Source organism: Sciurus carolinensis, chromosome 7 (assembly GCF_902686445.1).
Source record: "Sciurus carolinensis chromosome 7, mSciCar1.2, whole genome shotgun sequence".
Taxonomy (NCBI): domain Eukaryota; kingdom Metazoa; phylum Chordata; class Mammalia; order Rodentia; family Sciuridae; genus Sciurus; species Sciurus carolinensis.
Window position 1 is genome coordinate 138,664,476 of NC_062219.1, and position 23,721 is coordinate 138,688,196.

A 23,721-nucleotide genomic window follows, 5' to 3' on the forward strand; every position below is an offset into this window, starting at 1 on the left:
TCAGTCCAGTACATAGCTTCAGCTGACAAGTGCCAAGGTGATGTATTGGTGATCATGTGCAGTTGAACTTGAAACTGGAAGATCTGCAGTCAGGGAGCTCCATTTCTAGTGTGGTAGAATAGGACAGAGGTCTCAGCCACCTCCAAGGTTACTGTCCCCTCTGTGTATGCAGCTAGAACATGGAATATGTTCCATGGAGACCCTGGCCCAGAGCAGCTGTGTCCATGCTGTTTCCCTACTTAACTGTGTCTTCTAACCTATGATTTAGACTTCTGGGCACTTGGATGAGGAATGGTTCCTGTGGATCAGAGCCTGTCCTCCGGGGCATGCCTAACTTTGGAGGTTCAAGCCACACCATCTGGGCCCATGATGTGACAACTTCAGTCCCTAAAGGTGTTTGGATTATCTGAATTCATTCCCTCCCTGGGGACCTTGACCACAACTGCGCCTCTCAGAGACTCACCTCAAAGGGAGCATTGTGCTTTGAATGGCTCCTGAGAACCTAGTATTCTAAATGTAGTTGAACAATGACAGGAATCTTGCTAGGGGGGTGTCCACAAGTTAACAGAGGAGAGAAGAGAGGTGGATATACAACAGGACTGTGTACCTCCACCAAGTGATAAAGCAAACAGAGCTGCACATACTTGGCACTTCTCTCTTTCAACGCTTCATCAAAGAGAGCTCAGCTGCTTCATGGGTGATTGCATTATCTCTTTATTTCCAGAGAAGAATTTCATAGCAAGAAAACTTTCCATTAAAGTGTATGCAGTGTAAATGGGAGTCAGTCGCTTTACCTCTGTAAGCACAGTAGCAGTAAGACCTACTTTAGAAGTTCTGCAAAGGTGTCTGCACATGTAAATACATGGAATGATGCTTGGTACACAGAACTTTCTGCGTTCATGGAAATATGCCATTGGCTGGACTGCCCCAAGCCACTGAACCTTGGAAAGGAGGCTAAGGTGAATGATGAATTTTAATTAATTTTTATTTAAATAGTCACATAGGTCTCAGTGGCTATTTAGTACAGATCTAAGGGATGCTGATAATATAATTATTGTATCATTTTTAATATGGTTCTCAGTGAAGACCCAGAAAACAACACTGGTGTGAAAAGTAGAGACCATATTAGAAAATGGTGTTTGCTTCACATCTGAGTGGTCCAGAACATTGTAAGTTGTCGAAGATCATCTCTAAAGTGAAGAATCATGACCTTTTTTTTTCTTTTTTCTTTTTTTTCTTTAACAGTCACTTCTTTTTAAGTTGTAGATGGACACAATACCTTTTTTTCTATTTATTTTTATGTGGTGCTGAGGATCAAATGCAGTGCCTCACAAATGCTAGGCAAGCACTCTAACACTGAGCCACAACCCCAGCCTGTCCACAGTTTTTAAGTAGGCTGTATTCATGGGACTCTTTCAAGGAAGGGAGACAGCCTTGTGATAGGCAAGGATGGGAGTAAGAACTAGGCCTTACATTTTGTCTTGCTTCTTGGCTCTGTGATGTCAGTCAGTTGATTAACATTTTTGAGCCTCTGTGTTTTCATCTGTAAGAAGAGGATTGTGATACCCATTTGCCTTGCTGTGATATATGCACTGTCCTGGCAGATCTTACACTTAGTGTGGCTCAGTATGTGGGCACTACAGTTATTTTTTAGATAATCATAGTAACATTAGAATTTAATAAGTAATTATTATTACTTGCTACCAATTCGGTGGGGGAATTGAATTATATTATCCATATCAGGAATATTGCTGGGAGCTTGTCCCCAAGGATGCTGATACAATTGCTCTAGGCACTACTTAAATGTATCTTTTTGCCTTTTAAATATTTACAACAATTAGAATCCATTGAGCTGAGGGAAGACTACTTCTGAAGTTATCCCTTGAGGTTGCATGACTCCGGTAACAGTAGGTCTGTAGCAGTGGCTTCACATCCCAGCTGTCTTCTGCAGATGTGTGGTCATAGATACATCTTGTACAGCCTGCAAAGATTTGGTGTCCAGGATTAGTAGAATATAATTTTTAAAATATAAACTAAACAGAAGAGTGTTTTGATGTTAACCCCAAGCACACTGGCTTCTTGGTGTCTTAATTTTTTCAGTTGAAAGGAAGCAACAAAAGACATAATAAAGCCAACAGACAAGTGGAAACTGACCGAGCTACCTCTTTATATCTTTATCCCTCCCATTTCCTAGATGTGACATTTGCTGTGTCACCTTTCGAACACATCGAGGATTACTGCGCCACAACGCACTTGTCCACAAACAGCTTCCCAGGGACGCCATGGGAAGGCCTTTCATCCAGAACAATCCTTCGATTCCTGCTGGCTTCCATGACTTAGGATTCACTGACTTCTCCTGTAGAAAGTTTCCTCGCATTTCTCAGGTATACCGATCAGCCTATTGAACCTGCCGTTGCCTCTGAGGTCTGCTTAGTTGGATTAAGCTCCCTTATCCTAAGGGTCCCTTTTTAAAAAGTGTTGTCGGTTGGATTTTATCTTTTTTATAACATCTTTTCTCCTAAAATTCCCCTTGCCCCTTTCTGTATTCCTTGGGTGGTTGGATGGAGAGAAGTAGTGATATTTTATTTGGGATAAGTTTCCTGTGGGCTTGTGTGTAAGTCTATTTCATCAACCCATTCTTGAGGCTTTGAAATATAAAGTTATAAATTGTTCACCACCCCCAGCCAAGCCCTGTTGTTATTCAAATTTGTTTTAATTCTTTGTCTCTGCATTAAAACTGAGTATTTCTAACATTGTAGGTTCTGTGAGGAATGATTTAGGAGCTGGAGGGTGTAGCTCAACGGGAGATGCTTGCAGCAGTAGAGAGGCTCTTCAGTGCACGAGCCTCAAGCTTAGTGGACTGTTGCTCTGTGTACACCCATCAGTGCCCCCAGATGATCTTCCCTCCTGCCGCTCTCAAGCAGTGTTCCCTCTTCTACAAACACAGAGGTAGCCAGTTCTCCAGCTTCTGTCACATTAGTTTTATGAGGCACCAATTTTTTAAAAGATAAAGAATTCTACCTTCAAGGTAGTGCTACTTCACTATACTTTGGTACCTCCTTGGTGATGATGTCTTTCGTCAGGCAAACATGATTCTTTAGGGGCTTTGTAGTTTTCCTGATTGAGTTCCAGGTTAGCCATCAGGGGGAGATCAGCTCCTTGTCTATTAATAAAGACCGCACACTGGGGCAATTATGCAACAAATACTTCTTGCATCCCCCTTCGGTGATGATTTTTAAATCTTTACCTTTGTTCCGTTGATTTTGCTGATGGATTCCACATAGGCCTGGTGTGAAACAAACCTACGAAGGTGCATCAGCGAGCAGCACCGTTTTGTCTGCGACACCTGTGACAAGGCGTTCCCCATGCTCTCGTCGCTCATTCTGCACAAGCAGACCCACGTTGCCTCAGACCAGGGACGGGAAAAGCTGCAGGCCAAGACCCTGGCTGGTGATGTCCTGGACCAGAAGGCCTTCCTGACCTTGCTGGGCTTGCAGCACACCAAAGACATCAAGCCTGTGCCCACTGAGGAGCCCCTGCCTGATGACAACCAAGCAATACAGCTCCAGACCCTCAAGTGTCAGCTACCTCAGGACCCCGGCTGCACCAATGTGCTCAGTCTGTCTCCTTTTGAAGCTGCTTCCCTAGGTGGTTCTCTCACAGTCCTTCCAGCTACCAAGGAGAGCATGAAGCATCTGTCTCTACAACCCTTCCAGAAGGGCTTTATCATCCAGCCAGATAGTAGTATTGTGGTCAAGCCCATCTCAGGAGAGTCAGCCATCGAGTTGGCAGACATTCAGCAAATTCTGAAGATGGCAGCCTCGGCTCCTCCACAAATCAGTCTTCCTCCTCTCTCCAAGGCCCCTGCCACCCCTCTGCAAGCAATTTTCAAGCACATGCCCCCTCTGAAGCCAAAGCCCCTGGTCACACCCCGGACAGTGGTGGCCACCTCTACACCCCCTCCTCTCATCAACACTCAGCAGGCCTCTCCAGGATGCATCAGCCCCAGCCTCCCCCCACCACCCCTTAAGCTCCTCAAAGGCTCAGTGGAGGCAGCCTCCAATGCCCACCTGCTGCAGTCCAAGTCGGGGGCCCAGCCAAACACAGCCACCCAGCTTTTCCTGCAGCAGCCTCGAGTAGAACTGCCAGGCCAGCCTGAGATGAAGACGCAGCTAGAACAGGACAGCATCATTGAGGCCCTGTTGCCCCTGAGCATGGAGGCCAAGATCAAGCAGGAGATCACAGAGGGGGATCTGAAGGCCATCATGACGGGACCCAGTGGCAAGAAGACCCCTGCAATGCGCAAGGTGCTATATCCCTGCCGCTTCTGCAACCAGGTGTTCGCCTTCTCGGGAGTCTTGCGTGCCCACGTGCGCTCCCACTTGGGCATTTCACCCTATCAGTGCAACATCTGCGACTACATCGCTGCGGACAAGGCCGCTCTCATCCGCCACCTGCGCACGCACAGTGGGGAGCGACCCTACATCTGCAAGATCTGCCACTACCCCTTCACGGTCAAGGCCAACTGCGAGCGGCACCTGCGCAAGAAGCACCTCAAGGCCACCCGGAAGGACATCGAAAAGAACATCGAGTATGTGAGCAGCAGCGCAGCAGAGCTGGTAGATGCCTTCTGTGCTCCTGACACGGTGTGCCGGCTGTGCGGTGAGGACTTGAAGCACTATCGCGCATTGCGCATCCACATGCGCACGCACTGCGGCCGAGGCCTGGGCGGCTGCCACAAAGGCCGCAAGCCCTTCGAGTGCAAGGAGTGCAGCGCCGCCTTCGCAGCCAAGCGCAACTGCATCCACCACATCCTCAAGCAGCACCTACACGTGCCAGAGCATGACATTGAGAGCTACGTGCTGGCAGTGGATGGCGGCCTGGGCTCTGCGGACGTGGCTGCCGAGGCCTCGGGAAGGGAAGAGGAGAGCGGCTGTGTTGCCTTTAGTGACTGCAAGCCCATTGCCGCCTTCCTGGAGCCCCAGAATGGCTTTCTTCATGGGGGCCCCGCCCAGCCCCCGCTTCCCCACGTGTCAGTCAAGTTGGAGCCTACCAGCAGCTTTGCAGTGGACTTCAACGAGCCCCTGGATTTTTCTCAGAAGGGCCTGGCCTTGGTCCAGGTGAAGCAGGAAAATATGTCCTCCTTCCTGAGCCCTTCTTCCTTGGTCCCCTATGACTGCTCCATGGAGCCTATTGACCTATCCATCCCCAAGAACTTAAGGAAAGGAGACAAGGACATGGGTGCTCTCAATGAAGCCAAGAAGCCGGAGCAGGAAGTGGGGAGCAGTGAGCCGCTCTCTCCCTGTCCACCACCCTGCCCTACCCTGCCAGTGACTCTGGGGCCTAGTGGAATCCTGGAAAACCCCACAACCACAGTGGTGGCTGCCACCACAGCTGGCACGCTGGAACCCCATGCTCAACCCCTCCAGGGCTCTGTTCAGCTTGCTGTCCCCATCTACTCCTCAGCTCTCGTCAGCAACCCTCCCCTCTTGGGCAACTCTGCCCTCATAAGCAACTCAACCCTCCTGAGCAACTCAGCCTTGCTGCGGCCACTGCGGCCCAAACCCCCCCTGCTCTTGCCAAAGCCCCCAGTGACGGAAGAGCTGCCCCCACTGGCCTCCATTGCCCAGATCATCTCATCTGTGTCTTCAGCCCCCACTCTGCTGAAAACCAAGGTGGCCGAGCCAGGGCCTTCGAGCACCAGCAGTAACACTGTGGCTGCAGACAACTTAGGAGGCACCATCCCTAAAGCTGCTGCCACCCCCACTGACACCACAAGCCCAAAAGAATCCAACGACCCACCCCCTACAGTGAGCAGCCCAGAGGCAGCCTCGCCCACTGAGCAGGGGCCATCTGGCTCGTCCAAGAAGAGGGGCCGGAGAAGGGGGATGAGAAACCGGCCCCGTGCCAACAGTGGTGGGGTGGACCTGGACTCTAGTGGGGAGTTTGCCAGCATCGAGAAGATGCTGGCCACCACGGACACCAACAAGTTCAGTCCATTTCTGCAGACTGCAGAGGACGACACTCAGGATGAAGTGGCCGGAGCCCCCTCTGACCATCACGGGCCCAGTGATGAAGAGCAGGGTAGCCCTCCAGAAGACAAGCTGCTGAGGGCAAAGCGGAACTCCTATGCCAACTGCCTGCAGAAGATCAACTGTCCCCATTGTCCGCGGGTCTTCCCTTGGGCCAGCTCCCTCCAGAGGCACATGCTCACACACACTGGTAAGAGAGCCACCGGACTCGCCAGGTGGTGAGGCCTACCTCCTGGCAGGGAGACCAGGTGGGGGATCAAGGGGTGAAGTCAGAAGTGGAAGACCCTCTTTTTATGCTCCATTCATTCCTTGTTTCCCCTTGTAGGAGCCACAGGCTTGCTGGGGATCCTGTGAGTCCCCTGATGTTCTTAGTGACCATAGTGACCTGTGCCCATGATACGAGTACCCACTGAGGGCTGCTGGTGAGAAGTGTCCAGTACAGGTGGTCATGTGCCCATTGGTCCCCTCACCTCCCTCCTCTCAGCCCTTCCCAAGAAGGTTTTGAGATTACTGGCTGGGTTAAGCAGGGGAGGTGGCTCCAGAGAAGTGGGACTTTGTATTAAGGTATTGGGGCACAATGAGCTCAGTGTTTTGTCACAAGAAATTCCATCCTGGCATCCTCGATGCAGCTCTTTAAATTTTGAACATTCTGTGAGTTCTTTTGGCTGCCATATATCTATCTATAAAGGGAAGTACTGCAAAGGGCAACATTGGTCATTTTCTCTCAGCTCACTAAGCTGGTTGCACTTTCCCCTGTTTATTTTGAAAATCAGAGATGGATGGTGATAGAATTTTTTGTTTCATTGATACTAAAATTGTTACCTATTCCAGGGACACATCCCAGATATGACTAATATTCTAAATAATAGTAAAATTAGCAAAGTATTTAAATGATCACACAATTCTCAATTATAATTTTCTGAATATTCTCATAGGACTTATTGAACTAATAGTAAATTGAGTGAGGTCCTTAACCCTTTGGGGTTTACAGCCCAGCTATTAGTAGGATCAAAAACCAAATGCTAGTGTATGTGTGGTACAGGATTGCTGGATAAATTACAGGCTAGCAGTTAAGTTTGAATTTCAGATCAACAACAAATGATTTTTAAGGGGTTTTCCCTGAAGTATTTGGGGGTAGATGAAAAATTATTTGTTGATCTGAAGTTCACATTTTAACTGGGAGTCCTGTGTTTTTGCTTGCTAAATCCGACAACCTGAGGTAGTTAGGAGGTTTACAACAGTCTGGTGAAAGTAAGTTAGTGGGAATTGGGTGTGAGCCATGCTGTGCCTGGGGGAAGCACTGTGTAGGGCTGGTATCCCTGGAAGCTTTAAGACACACATCAGATGGAGCAGCAGGAAGGAGTTCATAAGGCAGCACTGCAAAGCAAGAGTGTGTGGAGATGGTAGTGGGGAGGGAGCAGAAGCTGAGAAGTCAGGGCTAGAAGGATGGGGGTCTCTCGGAGGTGCCAGTCTCCAGAGATTGTCATATAGCTGCAGCCTCTCTTCCAGGTATGTAGGGCCTCAAATCCAGAAAGTCCGCAGTGTCGATTCAGTAGAACCAGAATTTCTAGATTCATAAAGTACATGCTACCTTTTCAGTCCCTCGGTTTCTTCCTGCTGAAATAATTTAAGCCAAAGTAACAGTTCTCAGGAGGACAGCTGTTCAGAGCAGTGCCCCCACACAGCAGTGTCTTTTGCTGCCCTTTTTGGGTGACACCTCTTTGTTGCCTGCAGAATCTTTGGAGAAGCGAGTATTTCTGTTACCATTTTTCAGAAAGCAAATGATCTAGCTCTGGTAATCAGCTTGGTTCTGACCCTCCTCCCCTCTCTCCTCTGCCCCTGCCATCACACAACCTCCCATCTTTTTCCAGATGTCGGTCCTGTGCTCGGTAGACATTGTGCACATTTTCCTCAAATGTATTGAGACCATTTATCTTCAGACATTTCTTTTCCCAGTAAACTGGCAATTACCCTAAAGAAGCTGGAGCAGCCAGAATTTCCTTTCAAGAGTTGTGCTAGAGTAGATGCCTGATACACATTCCCACTTGAGAATCCAACATTGTGATTGCCTGGCTTGTGAATGCCAGAATGTCATCATAGGTTTAAAATTTGGTAGCATCTGAGCCAGGTGGAGTGGTGCATTCCTATAATCCCAGCCACTTGGGAGGCTGAGGCAGGAGGATCACAAGTTCAAGCCAGTCCTTAATATGGCCCTGTTTTAAAATAAAAATAAAAATAACTGGGAATCTTTCTCAGTGGTAGAGTGCCCCGGTACAGTCCCCAGTACCAAAAAAAGAAAATAGAATAAAATAAAATTTGGTAGCATCTGAACCTGAGCAAGGAAGATGTGGGACTTGTTCCAGGGGGGTAGGATGGTTGTAAATATAAACATTCTGCTACTTCTCCCTTCATAGTTACCAGTAACCTTAATTAGAGGTGTCTCTTTGGACCCAGTCCCTGGCATCCAATCATATTGTGTTCTTGGTAGAGAAGCCTCTGAAAGCTAGTATTCATGACATTCCTATGAGGGTGATGTTGCCATGAGGAAATCAAGGCTTAGGCAAGCTAAGTTACTCACCAGCAGTCCTATGGCTGATAAGAGGTACAGCCAAAGCTCCACGCCAGAGCCAAAGTTCCCTGCAGCTGCCCCATGACCATCATAGCCTGCTGGTGCTCTAAGGGAGGCTTTCCTGTGCCTCCCTGTGTTTGCACATGCCTGCATGAAGAAGATTAGGAAGTGGTTTGAGACTAGGGGAGAGCACAGCTGGGCATCAGCATGCTGTTGATTAAAATCTTAGTGGCTGCACAATTGTATTGTACACCATATAAATATTGTTGCCCACCGGTTTCCATTAGCTTCCTTTACAGTGCACTGCTCCTCAGCTTCCAGGGATAGCCTTGGCATTGCCTTGATTAAATCTTGTCATGTTGAGCACTCTGCTATGTCTGGTGCAGTATGAGAACATTTTCCATTTATCAAGCATTAGAGCTGGCAAAAGCCTGGGAAATCATCTTCCCACAGACCTAAAATTTCCCTGGTCTGCAGCTCTGCTGTCCATCAGTCACTTAGCTCCCTGGCTTCATAGGCTTCTGTGAAATGCTCCCTTCAAAACTTGAAAAAATGACTGAAGGCATACACTTAAGACTCAACAGCAACCTGTAAACGAAGGTGGCATAATACGAAAGATGTTTTGTAATTTTTTTTTAGTTTCAGTTTTAGTTTTTTTAAGTGTAATATTAAAATCTAGCTGATAGCTACGCAGGAGATTGAGGCAAGAGAATCACTTGAACCCAGCCTGAGCAACATAGCAAGACCCTATCACAAGAAAGAAATAGTAAGTAATAAAGAAAACCTAGCTGAGTTCCAGGGAACAGCACTGGCAGCGCCTAGTTTTCTGCTGTAAGCGAACTGCCTGTATCCCCGAGGTCAGCCTTCTCACGCTTTCTCATGGGAACTCGAGGCCTCTCCTTTGTCTCATGTGCACGGCCTCCAGTCTGCCCACCCCAGCACAAGGGCACCTAGAAGGGGATCAGGTCTCACTTTTATTTTTATTTTTTATTTTTATTTTGAGAAAGATGTTCCACTAGGGGGATCCACCTGCCAGCTGCCAGCACTCTTTCATGGCTTCAGCTTTCCTCTCCCCTGTTCAGGTTCCAGGAACTGTCTCATGAGGAAGCTGGCATCTTTCGTGTCCCCTGGCATGTTCTGCACACACACCTGCCTTCTTCCTCCTATCCACCTCTCTGGCTTTCTCACAGCCCAGAGCTTCCTGTCGATGGGGACAGTTCCTGGTTCCTTAACCTTTCCCTCCCTGAACATGTCGCCACCTCAGAAGACAACACTAACCCTCGTCAGCATCTCATCCTGTACCTTTAAGCTGCAGGTGGAGGACAGTGTGCCAGAAGACACAGCCAGTCCCTTTCACCCTCTGTCCTCACTTTCTTCCTCCTTCCCTTTGTTCGGGTTCCTCGTCCCACAGTGACGGGTTTGGGACCATGTGATGTCCAAGATCCCTCCAGCTCTTGACATTCTGAGAGTCCCTGGCTTGCTCACTTTGTCACTGGTGCTTCAAGCTCCTTTCCTTGGCCAGCTCAGGGCACTTCCCATTCAAGACCCTCCTTCCCACTACTATTGGGCCGCAAGCTTGAAGGTTTAAATTAACAAGATGTCCTCACGTAAATGCGGAAAGCACCTTGAGTGCCAGTTGTACTTGACTGCTTTTAACTTTCTTAAGTGGCAACTTTGGCCACTTTTAACCCAGCCCTGTGTATACCTCTGCCAAATAGGAAAAAATACCAAAAGGAAGACACCGTCCCCTCAAGGGTAGAGGAGCAATGGCAGTAAGCCCAGGGGCTCGAGCTGTGTTGTCTTGTTAAAAAAAAGAACAGCAACTGCAAGGTTTTCCATCCAAGTCATAACCTACTATCCTAACCTTGATTTTCTTTGGAAAATGAACAGAAATATTTCCAGTCTGTGTTCTTGGTCTTGACAGACAAGGTCCTGATCTCCTTGGTAGACTTGCTCTCACTGTTCATTTTTGCTCCAGTGCCTTCCAGAGAAGACCACTTCACATAAAATGTCTCTCTTCCTTTCTTGACTGGTCTGTGCAAATGATTACTGGCCCGCTGATGCTTTTAATGCTCACATTGGAGTTGCGGGGTGTGATTGATCCTGGGTACAAGAGTAATTCATTGTAGTTATAGATACTCTTACAAACACCCCCTCTAAGGCAGTAATGTGGGGCAGTTACCAGGTTAATAAAATCTTGTGACCAGTCACAGGTGTTTTTGAAACCTGTTTTAAAATACTAAAATACTATTTCTACAGTCCTTGCAAGGCATGGAGAACACTGCTATTTAAAATGTAAGGACATCTGCAGTGAAATGAAATGTGAGGCAGTTTTCTTGCTTGTTTGATTTTTGTTTGCTTTCTGGTACTGAGGATTGAACCTAGGGGTGCTATATTGCCAGGCTACATTCCCAGTCCTTTTTATTTTTATTTTTGAGAAAGGGCCTCAAACTTGTGATCCTCTTGCTTCAGCCTCCCAGGTTGCTGGGATTACAGGTGTGCACCACTGTACTTGACTCCATGTTGCCTTTTGATAATAAAATATTAAAGGAAAAGTATTTTATTCCTACTTGTAATTATTAAATATTATGTTCAATTCTTGGTGAAAGTAGAAATAGGAAGATGCACCAGTACTTTACAACTAGTCACAGAAAAGCATGATTTTAAAAAAAAGTTAATGTGCATTTTTTCTTACACATTTAGCAGAAAACACCTACAAAACTTAGTCAGAGACTCTTCTGAGCAATTGGTGGGTCCTGCATTATTTGTGTGTCTCCCCAAAAGTACACATACCAGGATTCTGGGTTTCTATTCAGCCCTTTCCAGGTTTCCCATAGGGCCCTGCGCATCCTAAGTAGAACTCCACCACTGAGCTATACCCCCAGCCTGTCTCTGTTCACAAACAACTCCAAAGGAGATTTGGAAGCATCATCTTAAAGTCTTTGAGCTCAGAAAGGAATACATGTCTTTGATTACTGCTGGCACACAAGTTTGGCTGCACTGCCGCTTCAGTGTTGCTGGCCACATGCCCTGTGAACAGTGCAACCTGGAGTCGTGCAACCTGGCTGTGCCCGTTCCTTGCCCTGGGAACCCTGCAGCCCTCCTGCTCACCCCCAGGCACTGCAGAAGTCCCTGACCTTAGGCACTGCCCTCGCCCAGGCTTCGTTGACATGTCAGCATTGATCTAAACCCAAGGCCAAAAGTCCGTGATTTGTGTCTCCAGGGAGCTGTGCCAGTGACTCTTCCTGCAAGCCTGCACCCTTGTGTTTGGCCCTGGCAGTCCCAAGGTTCAGTACATGACATGTTTCCCTCTGTGAAATTGGAAACTAGAATCTAGAAATGTGTGATTGGGAGAAAAAGAATTAGTGATATAGCAACTGATGGACCTGATGAACCACCATTTGCTCCTTCCATGAAGCCTGCCTCATCCACCTCGTTCTTCCCCTTTTTTCCTTCTTCATCTTTCCCTTCTCCTTTTCCACCCCTTCCTCCTCCCTCCCATCCTCTCTTCCTGTTGGCTGTATTCCTCCCCTTCCTCCTCTTTCTTCTCACTCTTCCCTCTCCCCACTGCCTTTTTCTCTCCCCCTCTTCTACTTCTCACTCCTCTTCCTCCTCCTCCTCCTCCTCCTATCCTTTGTCCTCCCCTCCTACTCCCTCTTCCTACTCTGACCCCCCTCCATCTTCCCTTCCTTCTTCCCCTCCTCTTTCTCCCCAAGCTCTCCCTCCCCACCCCCACCCGTCCTTACCCTCCCATTGGTCCACACAAACATAGGACCAGTTGCAGAGGAACTTCACTTGCATTTTGAAACATGGTGTTTACAGTACAAAAGGAATCCAAATAAAAGGAGAGGATAGGCAGACCAAAGCTGAAGACTCCCCTGGGGAGGGAGGGCCTCTCGCTCAGCGCTCAGCGTTCTGCCCATTGGTAGAGCTGGGGTGGGACTGGCGTGGGGCGGGGCAGCTCAGTGTCTCCTCTCTGCTGCACATCTGTGGAGCAAGCACACGCAGTTGTGTGCTGGTCGCAGAGCTCAGAGCAGGGAGAGCAAAGAGTCTCAATGGGACAAGAAGGCTCCAGTCTCCATCCACGAGGACCACAATGGCCTTGGGCAGAAGTCGCACAGGTGGGGTCCAGGGAGGATGGGACGCACGGCTCCTGTACCCCATGGGAAGCGACAGCCACGTGGTCAATGCTGGGGACCTGCTGCACCAAATGGTGGGCTCCCTGACTTCTGTGGGCCCCTGAGATGACCCAGGGATCCAGGGACCCTTCTGGAGACCTCTGCCCGCCAACTCATCCCATTTGATTCCCCAGCATCTTCACTCTTTGCCAAGCTAGAAATCCCTGCCTTTTCCTTGTGGTTGAATATAGGTGTTGTCTTGCTATGCTCTCGAATCCCTTCACTCTTATTTTTTTGTTGTCATTATTTAATATTTTTATTTATAGTGCTATCATTTTACTTTCAACATACATAGCTTGGTTTCATTGTTAAATTTCTTTTAGTGTTTTGGAGACAAAGGTTCATTCCATTTCACTCAGATTGAGGGAAAATTATCATTTTAGTCACTGGTATTTCTCAGGGTTTTTTTTATGTATTTTGTTTATTTTCTTAAAAGGAAGCTCTTGCCTAGCATGGGTGAGGCTCTGGGTTTGATACGCAGCACCACATAAAAACAAATAGATAAATAAAGGTTAAATTTTTTTTTTTTAAAAAGGGGGGGTGGAGGGTGGGAGAGAACAAATGCCAGCAATCCCAAGAGAATAAATCAAAAGCGACTTTTCTTTTTCATTGCAGTAGAAAGCCAGATAAATATATATTTTTTTTCCTGCTTCAGGTCAGAAACCCTTCCCTTGTCAAAAATGCGATGCCTTCTTTTCTACCAAATCTAACTGTGAACGCCACCAGTTGCGCAAACACGGAGTTACCACCTGTTCCCTGAGAAGAAACGGGCTTATCCCCCCAAAAGAGAGTGATGTTGGATCCCATGATAGCACAGGTAGTGCCTCCAGGTGATGGAGAACCTGAGAGGGAGAGCGGAGGGCCGCCCAGAGCCCGCTCAGGCGCCCTGCTGAGGATTGGGAGCAGACCTGGGTCAGACTGGCCTAGACAGCAAGACTGGCTGGAGCCAGAAGCCCAGGGAGCTCGGGACACAATGGCGGTGCCCCTAAGTGACTTGTCGAAGCTGCTAGGGAAGATCAACACCTTCCTGGCAGAAGATGGCCTTTGCTCCTGATGCTGGGAGGTGGGATCTGTGGGGGTGTACAGTTTTAGCTCTGGGTATGAACAACTCTAGAAGGAATGTGAAGCCTTAAAGTTTGGGGACCCCTAGCCTCTGTAACATCCTGGAGCAGGGAGGGGTTTACTGGGACAACCATGTACAGGAACTGGGGGTGCTGAGCCCTCAACAGGGAGGGGCCAAGCAGGGCAAGGTGGGGTGTTTTTCTTCTCAGTAACTCTCTTCCCAGTATAAGCCTGTCCTTGTTTGGGAAGCACTGTGCATGTCCTTTCTTATTCACGTCTCTGCCTGACCTGAACCCAGGTATGATCTCTCTGCTGATGTGTGCTTCCTCCCTCCAGTCCCTACAGAGCGATTAACAGCCCACTCAGCTTCTGCCACCTTTGCCCTGCAGCTTCTGCCACCTTTTTCCTACAGCTTCTGTACTGACTCAAGTCCTCTGTTCCATACCCTCCATCATCTCAGATGCTGGGGTACACCACCCCCAAAACAAACAAAAATAGGCTACTGCAGGTCACTTCAGCATACACAAGGAACAGTTAGAGTAGTGTAGGTACTGGGTCCAGTTCTGCAGATCTTAAAAGCTTGGCATTTCCAGATTTCCCACTACTTGAAGCCAAGCCATGGAGGTTCCCCCAACAATGTTTTTCTAGAGTTGTAATTGTGTCCCGAGGCTCCTCTTCTTCAGCCTTGAGTGCAATGGGGTTTGTATAGTATAGGAGGCACCCCACACTATTAGTCTGTACCTCAGTGTCAGAGAGAACGGGTCACATTAGAGTGGGTACCATTTCCAGGACGAGAATTGACCCCAGTGGGGGAAACCAGCTCTGCCCTTCCGTATACCTCCCACCAAACCCGAATGAAAGATTCTGAATACCCTTGACTGACCAGCCCTTCCCTCCACTTCAGACCCCATAAGGGTAGCAAAGTGCTGGTTTTACTGGCTCTATCTTTTAGATTCCATTTCCACAAAATTACCAAGGTCCTTTAGTAAAGAAAGGCATGATGCCCGCGTTACCCAGCCCCTGGTTTAGAGCACTGTGAGCCAAGAAGGACCTGCTTGCTGCTCGGCTCAGAGCCTACCTTCTTGCAGACCTGCCCTTTAATGTTTAGCCCTGGCTGCCATGGCATCTGTTGGCCCAGAATGGTTTCTGGCAGCCTGGTTTACAAAGCAGCATGTGAGCCTTTCCACACCAGCCGAAGGAGGGAAGACAGCTGATAATGGGGGCAGAGCGGGGCTTGGGTCCCGTGTCTTACACAAGTCTTAAGTGTGCTGTGTGCCAGATACTCATTTTGCACTCAGCATCCCTGTCATGGAAGGAAGACACGGGGACTCTCATGACCACAGGGATAGCTGTAGCTCACACAGACACAAAGCTGAATTAGAATTCGTAGTCCAAGCTTTGCTTGAGCACCAGATGTTAGCCTGTGGGTGCATTCGCCTTTTAAGTTTGCAGTGACAAGTTGGTTTTTTCAAGGCCCTGCCCCGGAAATTGTGTAGATTTTCTTAAAGGGACAAAACTTCTGGGAAAGAAAAGTCACTGAATGTTGTAATGTGAAGCCAGCAGAGAGAGGTTATAGGTTTGGTTTAACTGTGATCACAGTTCATGGTGAGAAAAGACTGAGATTCCAGAGGGAAAGAAGGCAGGTCAGGGAGGCAGATGGTTCAGGGACTTTAAGAAGAAGTTTACAAACAAGTGGGCATGATGCTGGTGGAGTGAGTCTGGTGGGGGTGCGCCCTCCTGGGCAGTTAAAAGTGCGACTTTAGAGAAACAGACTATTTTTAAAAAGCCAGGAAATGACCTAGGAAGTTCTTGAGGTTTCTAGGTTTATATGCCTAGGCTGTGCATTTTCTTAAAATCTCTAAACATGTTTTCTAACGTCCATGTAACTTTTTCAGTCCCATAAAATCTTTCGTGAAAATGCACCCCAGATATTTTGCCCAAAATGGTGCTAAAAATGGGGGGAGCAGTTCTCCCTTCAAGGGGCCGTATTAAATGTTAAGTTTTAAGCTGAAACTGCACTCTGCTGGGCAGAGGTGCTTTAGCCCACTTTGCCGTTGAAGGGTGCCCTTGGTTCTCCCCAGGTGCTGCCTGGAAGAGCCATGGTATAGGCACCTGGATAAGACTGTTTTTAATCAGTGAACTGTGAAAGTTCTTTAAGCTTTTCCCTTGATGGTGGTACCTTTACCAACCTCCAAATCCCCTGTGTCCATGTGGACTGGGCCCCAGTGTTGACCCCACCATTAGGTGAAGCGCAGACAGAGCAGCTCTGCCCCCCAGAGTGACTATTCAGGTTGGTCGTGTCTGTTGCATCCGTCAGGTAACCTTTCATTTCCAGGAGCAGCAGACCCTTAACTTAGCAGCCTGGGAAAGTGTCTGCTGTCCTGCGGGAGGAACTGTGGGTTCATTACTTACCAGGATTTCTCCTGCTTTTTCCCCACAGTTTTCTTAGGAGTTAACAATAGGGTGAGGGACTGATGGGGACAGTGCTTGCTTTTTAAAAGTAGCATTGCTTATAAAAAGCCATCAACTCAGCTCCCTGCATTTGGGAATGTAGGTGTTGAAGAGGGCAGAGGTTGGTACTGTACCTGGCCTTTCAAGGTGGATTTTAATGGTATGTGAGCAGGTTAAGTCTATTGTTCTCAAGAATCACTAATGAAAGTCAAGAGTGCTTGGAACTTAAAGTGCTAAAACACTCCCCCTAGCGGAAATTTGGTGGAAGACAACCACACACTCTGTTGAAAGAGGAAGTAAGCAGACCTGTCCTTGTACTTACAGGGAGAACCTCCATTGTCCACCCTAAGGAAGGACCTGAGAGTGGAATGGTATAGTCTTTAGTGTTTCAGAATTTATTTTAATTTTTTTCTAGGTTTATCATCTGCAATGTTTTGTGCAATTCATTCATGTACAGCACGTGGTGTGTGCCCAAAGACCCAGCTGCTCAGGAGGCTGAGTGGGACGATCCCTTGAGTCTACAAGTTAAAGACCAGCCTGGGCAACATAGCGAGTAGCAAGAACTTTTCTTTTCTTTTCTTTTTTTTTTTTTGTTTGCGGTGATATGGATTTGAACCCAGGGCCTTGTGCTTGCAAGGCAAGCACCCTACCAACTGAGCTATATCCCCAGCCCCACAAGACCCTTTCTTAAAAAAAAAAAAAAAAAAAAAAAAAAAAAAAAAAAAAAAAAGTTTTTTTGCTGAAAAAATAATGATAAATAACCTAGGATATACTGGGGAAAAGTGGAAATAACTAGAGATTAAACCATTTTAAACAAATTACCCACAAAGCCAACAAATAAATTACTTGGCATTTTTGTTGTAGAGTTTATCCAAAATCCATTCCGTAGATGCTCTCTATTCAGATATTTCCAGAAAATGAGCATCTGGGTTTTCCTTGAAATGTGGCCTAGACATCAGCATGTATCTCTCAGAAATCTTATGCTTTTGTCAGAAGTTCTGTATTCTCACCATGAATCACATTTCCCTCTGAAATCTCTTGATACCCAATAGCAGCTGCACAGGTGGTTGCAGATGAGCCCAAAAGTCCAGGGGAGTGAAGAGCAGGTGTGATCGCTAAAGATCACAGGAGAGGCAGTACCAGCTCCGCACCCTGGCCCCACCTTGATGGAAGATAATGGCACATGTGACACTGAAGAGGAGTGATGGGCATGGGGTGACACTGTGGTGTGGCTGGCCACAGCAAGCAGAATCTGGTCAGGTGTGCAGCTCTTTGCTCAGTTCAAGCACTGTGATCAGAGATGGGACATGTTGAGCGTGTGCTGTCAAACAGTGGATTTCCTCTGTCAGAGGAACCTCTGAATGCCTACAGTAAGGGACACTGAATCTACACCCAACTAGTAGGTCCCAGCCAGCTTCTGCTTCACTGTCACAGCACTATTTAAGTCACTAAGTCCTCATTCAACCTGACAGTGCTCCTGACCTGCTTGGAGTCGTTAATGTTGCCACAGTGCTGTCTTTTAAGAAGGTTATTAAAAGCCAGGGGACATTCCACGTCTAGTTGTGCTCTGGAGAGAGGACGGATGGGCGCAAGTCAAAAGGCAGGAAGTCAGAGTCTGAGATGCCTGCAACCCAGAATTCCTTATCCCCACATGTACTCACACTCATGGCCCCTCGGGGCCTCCTGCCCTCCTTGTTGGCTCTTGCCCATCCTGGCATAAAGGGGGTCCTCCCCTTTGGGATGTTTCTCCACCCATGTGGTGCTGCAGGTGTGCATGCGTCTCCTTTTGCCTCTGACCTCTACCTGGAGATGAGCTGTCAGGCAAGATTGTACACTTTATACACAGTATTCACGCTTAGGGTTGTTCTCTGTGAAACTTGTCAGAGACCACGTTTTAGAGGACTCGGAGGGTGGTGCTGTGTATGATGCATGTTTGTATGATTTCTTTGCACTGGAAAGATAACTTACAACTTGGCTTCCTCAGCTTCCCTGGTGCCGCCAGTCTCTGGAATGCACCCTCTCCTATCTTGCAGCCCTTTGTCTGCACTGCCTGAGTCACTCACCTTCCTGGGGCGGGGCAGCCGAGCGTCCTGGGTGTGGCAATGGAGGCCAGGAGTTCCAGGCACAACCAGCCCCGGGAAACACCTGCAGGGATGTGGAGCTAGTTTGCCCTCCATAAGTCTCCTTGGCCCTCTTCAGGGATGTCAGGGGTGATGAGGATTGGGGATGAGAAATCCTTACTGAGCTTGGGGTCCAGGCTGCCAGGGTGGATCCAGCCGAGTCCCAGTACAGCCCTTCACAGGAGCCTTCCTGGTGGCATCCCATCTGAACCCTTCCCTGCTGTGCTTGCTCACACAGACAGCCAGTCGGACTCGGAAACTTTGGCGGTGGCAGGTGAGGTGCTGGACCTCACCGCACGGGACAGAGAGCAACTGCTATCAGAGGGAGCCACGGAGCTCAGCCAGGCTGCAGTGGACCCTCCTGTGGAGGAGGCCAAGGCAGAGGCAGCCTCCCCTGGGAAGGGGGAAGAGAAAGGGGCTGGGGAGAAGCAGGAGCCGGAGGAAGAGAGTGGTGTGGAGGTGAGCGCTGGGGACGCGGATGGCCCAGAGGAAGACACGGCCAGCAACAAGAGCCTGGACCTCGACTTCGCCAGCAAGCTGATGGACTTCAAGCTGGCTGAGGGTGAGGCAGGCCCCACAGGCAGCCAAGGCTCAGACCAGCAGGACCAGAAGCACGCCTGCGACACCTGCGGGAAGAGCTTCAAGTTCCCAGGCACCCTGAGCCGCCACAGGAAGGCGCATGGCCACCAGGAGCCCAAGGATGAAGAGGAGACACAGCCTCCGGAGGGAGAAGACACTGGCAGGGCAGCCGAGAGGCCACCATCTGTCCCTGCCCCTGAGCCTGAGGAGAAGCCCACCGAACCCCCCATGGTGGAGTCAGTCCCAGGCACCAGGGAGGCCTCAGTGGAAAAGCAGAATGAGGAGACAGAGGGCCCCTCTGATGGGGAGGGCACAGCCGAGAAGAGGTCCTCAGAGAAGAGTGACGATGACAAGAAACCAAAGACAGATTCCCCCAAGAGTGTGGCCAGCAAGGCAGACAAGAGGAAGAAGGTCTGCAGCGTTTGCAACAAGCGCTTCTGGTCCCTGCAGGACCTCACCAGGCACATGAGGTCCCACACAGGTAAGGAGGACCCCAGGGCAGGCCACCAGGGGAGACGAGGGTGACCCACTCACCTCCAGAGCAGTGATGTGGTCAGTGCCAGAGGCCACTGGAGACTGTATCAGGGTGCAGGTAGCCTGGGTGAAGCTATGAAGCCTAGAGGTACTGACATCCCTTCTCTGCCCTTCTCTCCCAAAGAAAGTCACTCAGGCCCCTGTTGAGATCTCGACTTTCCCTCCCTCTCAGCTGCAGCCCCCTTCAGGCCCACGGGCCCCACACTAACGCCAGCCTCGGGCACAGTCAGCTGGGCCCTGTGCTCCCGGCTCTCAGCAGGGAGATATTCTGGGCTCCTGACAGGTGCTGTCCTCAGCTGTTGGCAGCTCAGCCTGTGAGCCATCGGGAAAGGCCCAGCTGCTCCACCTTGGAACACAGAGAACTCGTGCTTTTGACTAGGAGACGCTGCTGTCCCTGGAGAGCCCTGGGAGAGGGCCAGCCTGCCCTCCCGTGAGATTCTTCCCTAGTCTCCAGGCAAGGCCAGCCTGCGTATCTGAGGCTTCTGCTTCTGGGATTTTGATTTCCAAGATGAGTTTGTAGAACACCTGGGTTGAGGGGAAGGAGACGATGTGGCCCCTGGAACTCATCTGTTCCATGTGCCGCTTCAGACAAAGAGGAGGGTTGTCCTTGGGTGGGTGAGAGCCCTGGCCCTAGGTGCTCCGTTCTGCCTGCTCTCATGCAGAGCAGGGGAGGCAGGACCAGTGGCCTTGGGGATAACAGACATTTATTTGTCCCATCACTCAGGGGAAAGGCCATACAAGTGTCAGACCTGCGAGCGAACCTTCACCTTGAAGCACAGCCTGGTCCGGCACCAGCGGATCCACCAGAAAGCCAGGCACGGCAAGCACCACAGCAAGGACAGTGACAAGGACGAGCGGGCCGAGGAGGACAGCGAGGACGAGTCCACCCACAGCGGCAACAACCCTATCTCAGAGAATGAGGCCGAGTCGGCTCCCAGCACCAGCAACCACGTCGCCGTCACCCGGAGTCGGAAAGAGAGCTTGGCCAGCACCGGGAAGGACTGCAGCCACCGGGAGGAGAAGGGCCGGGCTGCCGAGCCCAGCCACAGCGGCCCCAAGGAGCAGGCGCCTCCGGGGGACCCTGACCCTGAAAGCCCAGATGCCCTCGTGCAAGACCTGCTGGAGCTGTGCAGCAAGAGGCCTGCCCACCCCGTCCTGGCCACTGCGGACGGTACCTCTCAGCTCCTGGGGATGGAATGACATCCCACCTCGTCCCTCGCACACAGACAAGCCAGCGGAGCATAGCGTCTCAGATCTATATTTCATGAGGTTTCTTCATTGTCCTTCAGTTGTCGGAGAGAGAGAGAGAGAGAGAGAGAGAGAGAGGGAGGGAGAGAGGGAGGGAGAGAGGGAGGGAGAGAGGGGGCAAGAGAGACGAAAGGAGCGTGGCCAACCAGCTCTGTGCCATAGCCTCACCGTGCGCCGCGCCGGCCGCAGCATGTGCCGATTCCAGTGCCTTAACTACTTACGGATCCTCCTGTGTCACCGTGGGTGTTGTGTTTTCCCAGAATGACTTTTTAACAAAACAGATATTTTAACGAATTGTATGGGGAGGGCCTCTTCATTTAAGCATTAATGTTACCGTTCGTATTGATGTGTGTGAGCTTGTTTTTGTGAATCTGTGATAGTACTGTTTGTTCTGTGAGCTGGAAACGGGAGGAAAAAAACATACCCTGGGATACCCATAGCCAATAACTGGAAGAAAATGATGTGAATTTCATAATTTCATGTAAATGACCAGAGGGAAGATGGATGTGATGCTGATTTCTCAACTAGACCTTCTTTTTTTTCTGTTGCTATGTAGAGGAGCTGTGATCTGGTCCTTGTTATTACAGAATGTGGTTGATGAAGGTCTCCAGTGGGCTCAAGCCAAAATCAGGAAGATCTCTAGCTTCAACCTCATGCTTGTTTCCACTCTTTCCATGTTAGAAATAGTTACTATTCAAGTTCCAAGACATCCATTCTTAATTTACAGAGAAGAGTTACCTCCCCAACCACTTAGCCTATGGAAAACATACCTGGATGTCATCTATTTGATTCCCCCCTTCCCATTTGGTATATGTTGTTATTATTATTATTAATATTATTATTATTATTATTATTAGTTCATCAGTTTGCTGGGCTCTGCAGTCAGCAGAAACAAATGGACAATATTTGTCCTGGGAGACCTGCGCCACCCCCAGGTCCCCGCATAACCTGTGCCTGCAGGTTCCTCGCACGCTCTGGTGATCGCTCTTCTACTGTACTCAGACGGCAGCAGGGGCCGGGCCTCAGAACACAGCCGAGGACGGCTCAGAGTGGGGAGAGCAAGGCCGCAAGTGTGGCAGGGAGCAGGCGTCCAAGACCCCGGGCCAGGCCCGAGGCGCCACGGGGTGGTTTTGGAGGAAGCCAGGTGGAGACAGGCGTGTCACCCGTGAGCAAGTTATCCCAGTCCTCCTGCGAAGCCCAGTCCAAGCCTTGCCCCCGGCTGTGCTACTGTCATTGAAAAGTAAGGAAATACTACTACTGGTAACTAAACTACGTGCAAGGTTGAAGATGAGAGGTTTCTATTTACCTTCCTGGGATGTAGGGTTGGTGCTCAAAGATCAATGTGCTGTCACTAGTTCCTTAAGTGGCCCGAAGCCCTGGGTGCAAAAAAGGCAGGATTCCTTTTATTTGTGAGCATCTTGTGCAGGCAACAGATTCCCTCACTGTAGCAGCAGTGAAAAACATCCTACAGCAGCTGACCTTGTGTCCAGCATCCTGCCCTTGAGCCGAGCCCCCAAGGACACCCGAGCCAGACTGCTGCCGGGGGCCCCTGCTTGCTGCACCCCCGTGGAGCCCCTCACCTTTCCCTAGGGAGCACGCCCCTCTGCCCGGCCTCTCCTTCTGGCCCTTTCTGGCTCCACGGGCTTTTCCTTTGCTTATACTTGTGCACAGAGCCACATGTATCCCCTTTTTCCATTTCAGTTTCCCGCCCTGACTTCAAAGGAAGATAGATATTCTTGAAAAAATAAAAAGTGATATCTTTGCATGTGAAAGGAAAAAGGTTGAGGTATATATATGATCTTTAACTGTATTGGGATATATGAACCAGTTTAAAAATGAGGTTTTATTTACTGTAGAGATGAATGCAGGTCAGAACCAATGATCCCTTGGTCTTCTAAGTTGAAACCAGTTCATGCACCCCTTAGTTGTTTTTTTTTTATTATTATTACAATTGTTATTGTTATTTTCATTGTTATTATTATTGGGGGTTCCTTGTGTTTGTTTTTCTTTGCAACTCTCCACACTAAACTCGCAATACTGTGGGGAGAAGCCATGACTAAACTCTACGCTGCGGTGAGATGTAGCAGGGATCCGCTCCCAGCCGCGGATGTAGCCGGGGCTGCAGCTCGCAATAATCACTATTGATTTAAAGCTTTATTTAGCCATGATCTGTACCCTCATAGTCAATAAGGTCTTGCCACATTTTATTAGTGAGGTTGACAAATGTATTATTTGTTGTTCTGTCCCCACTTCCCCTATATTAAACTGTGAAATTTGTGATTTGTTTAAACGCTGGGTGAATCATAGCTTAGTTTGCATGTCCAGCTAATTTGTTTCTATACATTTTGTTTGATTCTCTTTCTCCTTCTCTCAGGGCTTTTATATATATATATATATATATATATATATACACACACACACACACACACATATATATGTATGTATGTATATATATATATATATATATATATATATGGATCTTTTGAAAAGTTTTTTGAGGTGCAAGTTTTTCTTTCTCTTTAATTAATGGACACAGTGCTGAGATTCAATCACTACATGAAACACCTGGCTGTGTGAACAAAACAAACAAAATACCCAGAGGGCTGTTTTCTACACAACTCTGGGGAAGCTACGTGGCAGCCGGATGCCAGTTTCAGACAGATTCATCATACGTGCGTCTCTTTCCTCTCCTCTCTTTCTTCAAGAAGGAAGTTGATCCTAGTGATTTCAGCCCATGCATTAAACAGGAAACAATAATAAATGTGTAGATTTCATATTTTTCTAAAGGGAACTTAAAAACTGCTGCTACATGTTATGTACAAAACTGGTTTATGCCACATGAACAGAGAATCACAAGTTTGGTTTTGGTACTTTTTGTTCCTCTTTGTACTCAGTTGTATAGAACTTCCAAATTCAGAATGAAAAGAAAGCTGTTCTGTATCAAACCA

General features: G+C 48.8%; 1 protein-coding gene across 5 annotated transcripts in view; it reads left to right on the forward strand.

Annotated features, from left to right (window-relative positions):
- Positions 1–23,050, forward strand: part of Rreb1 (ras responsive element binding protein 1) — a 135,534-nt gene extending 112,484 nt beyond the window's left edge. For 4 of the 5 annotated variants that reach the window (XM_047557645.1, XM_047557643.1, XM_047557644.1 and 1 more), the window contains exons 9-13: positions 2,195–2,384; positions 3,285–6,222; positions 13,435–13,596; positions 18,651–19,472; positions 20,250–23,050. In XM_047557645.1, the coding sequence (XP_047413601.1) occupies positions 2,195–2,384; positions 3,285–6,222; positions 13,435–13,596; positions 18,651–19,472; positions 20,250–20,725 (4,588 nt within the window). In that variant the 3' untranslated portion in view covers positions 20,726–23,050. The remainder of the gene's footprint in view (positions 1–2,194; positions 2,385–3,284; positions 6,223–13,434; positions 13,597–18,650; positions 19,473–20,249) is intronic. The other variant, XM_047557647.1, reaches the window with a different exon arrangement.
- The last annotated feature ends 671 nt before the right edge of the window (positions 23,051–23,721 follow it).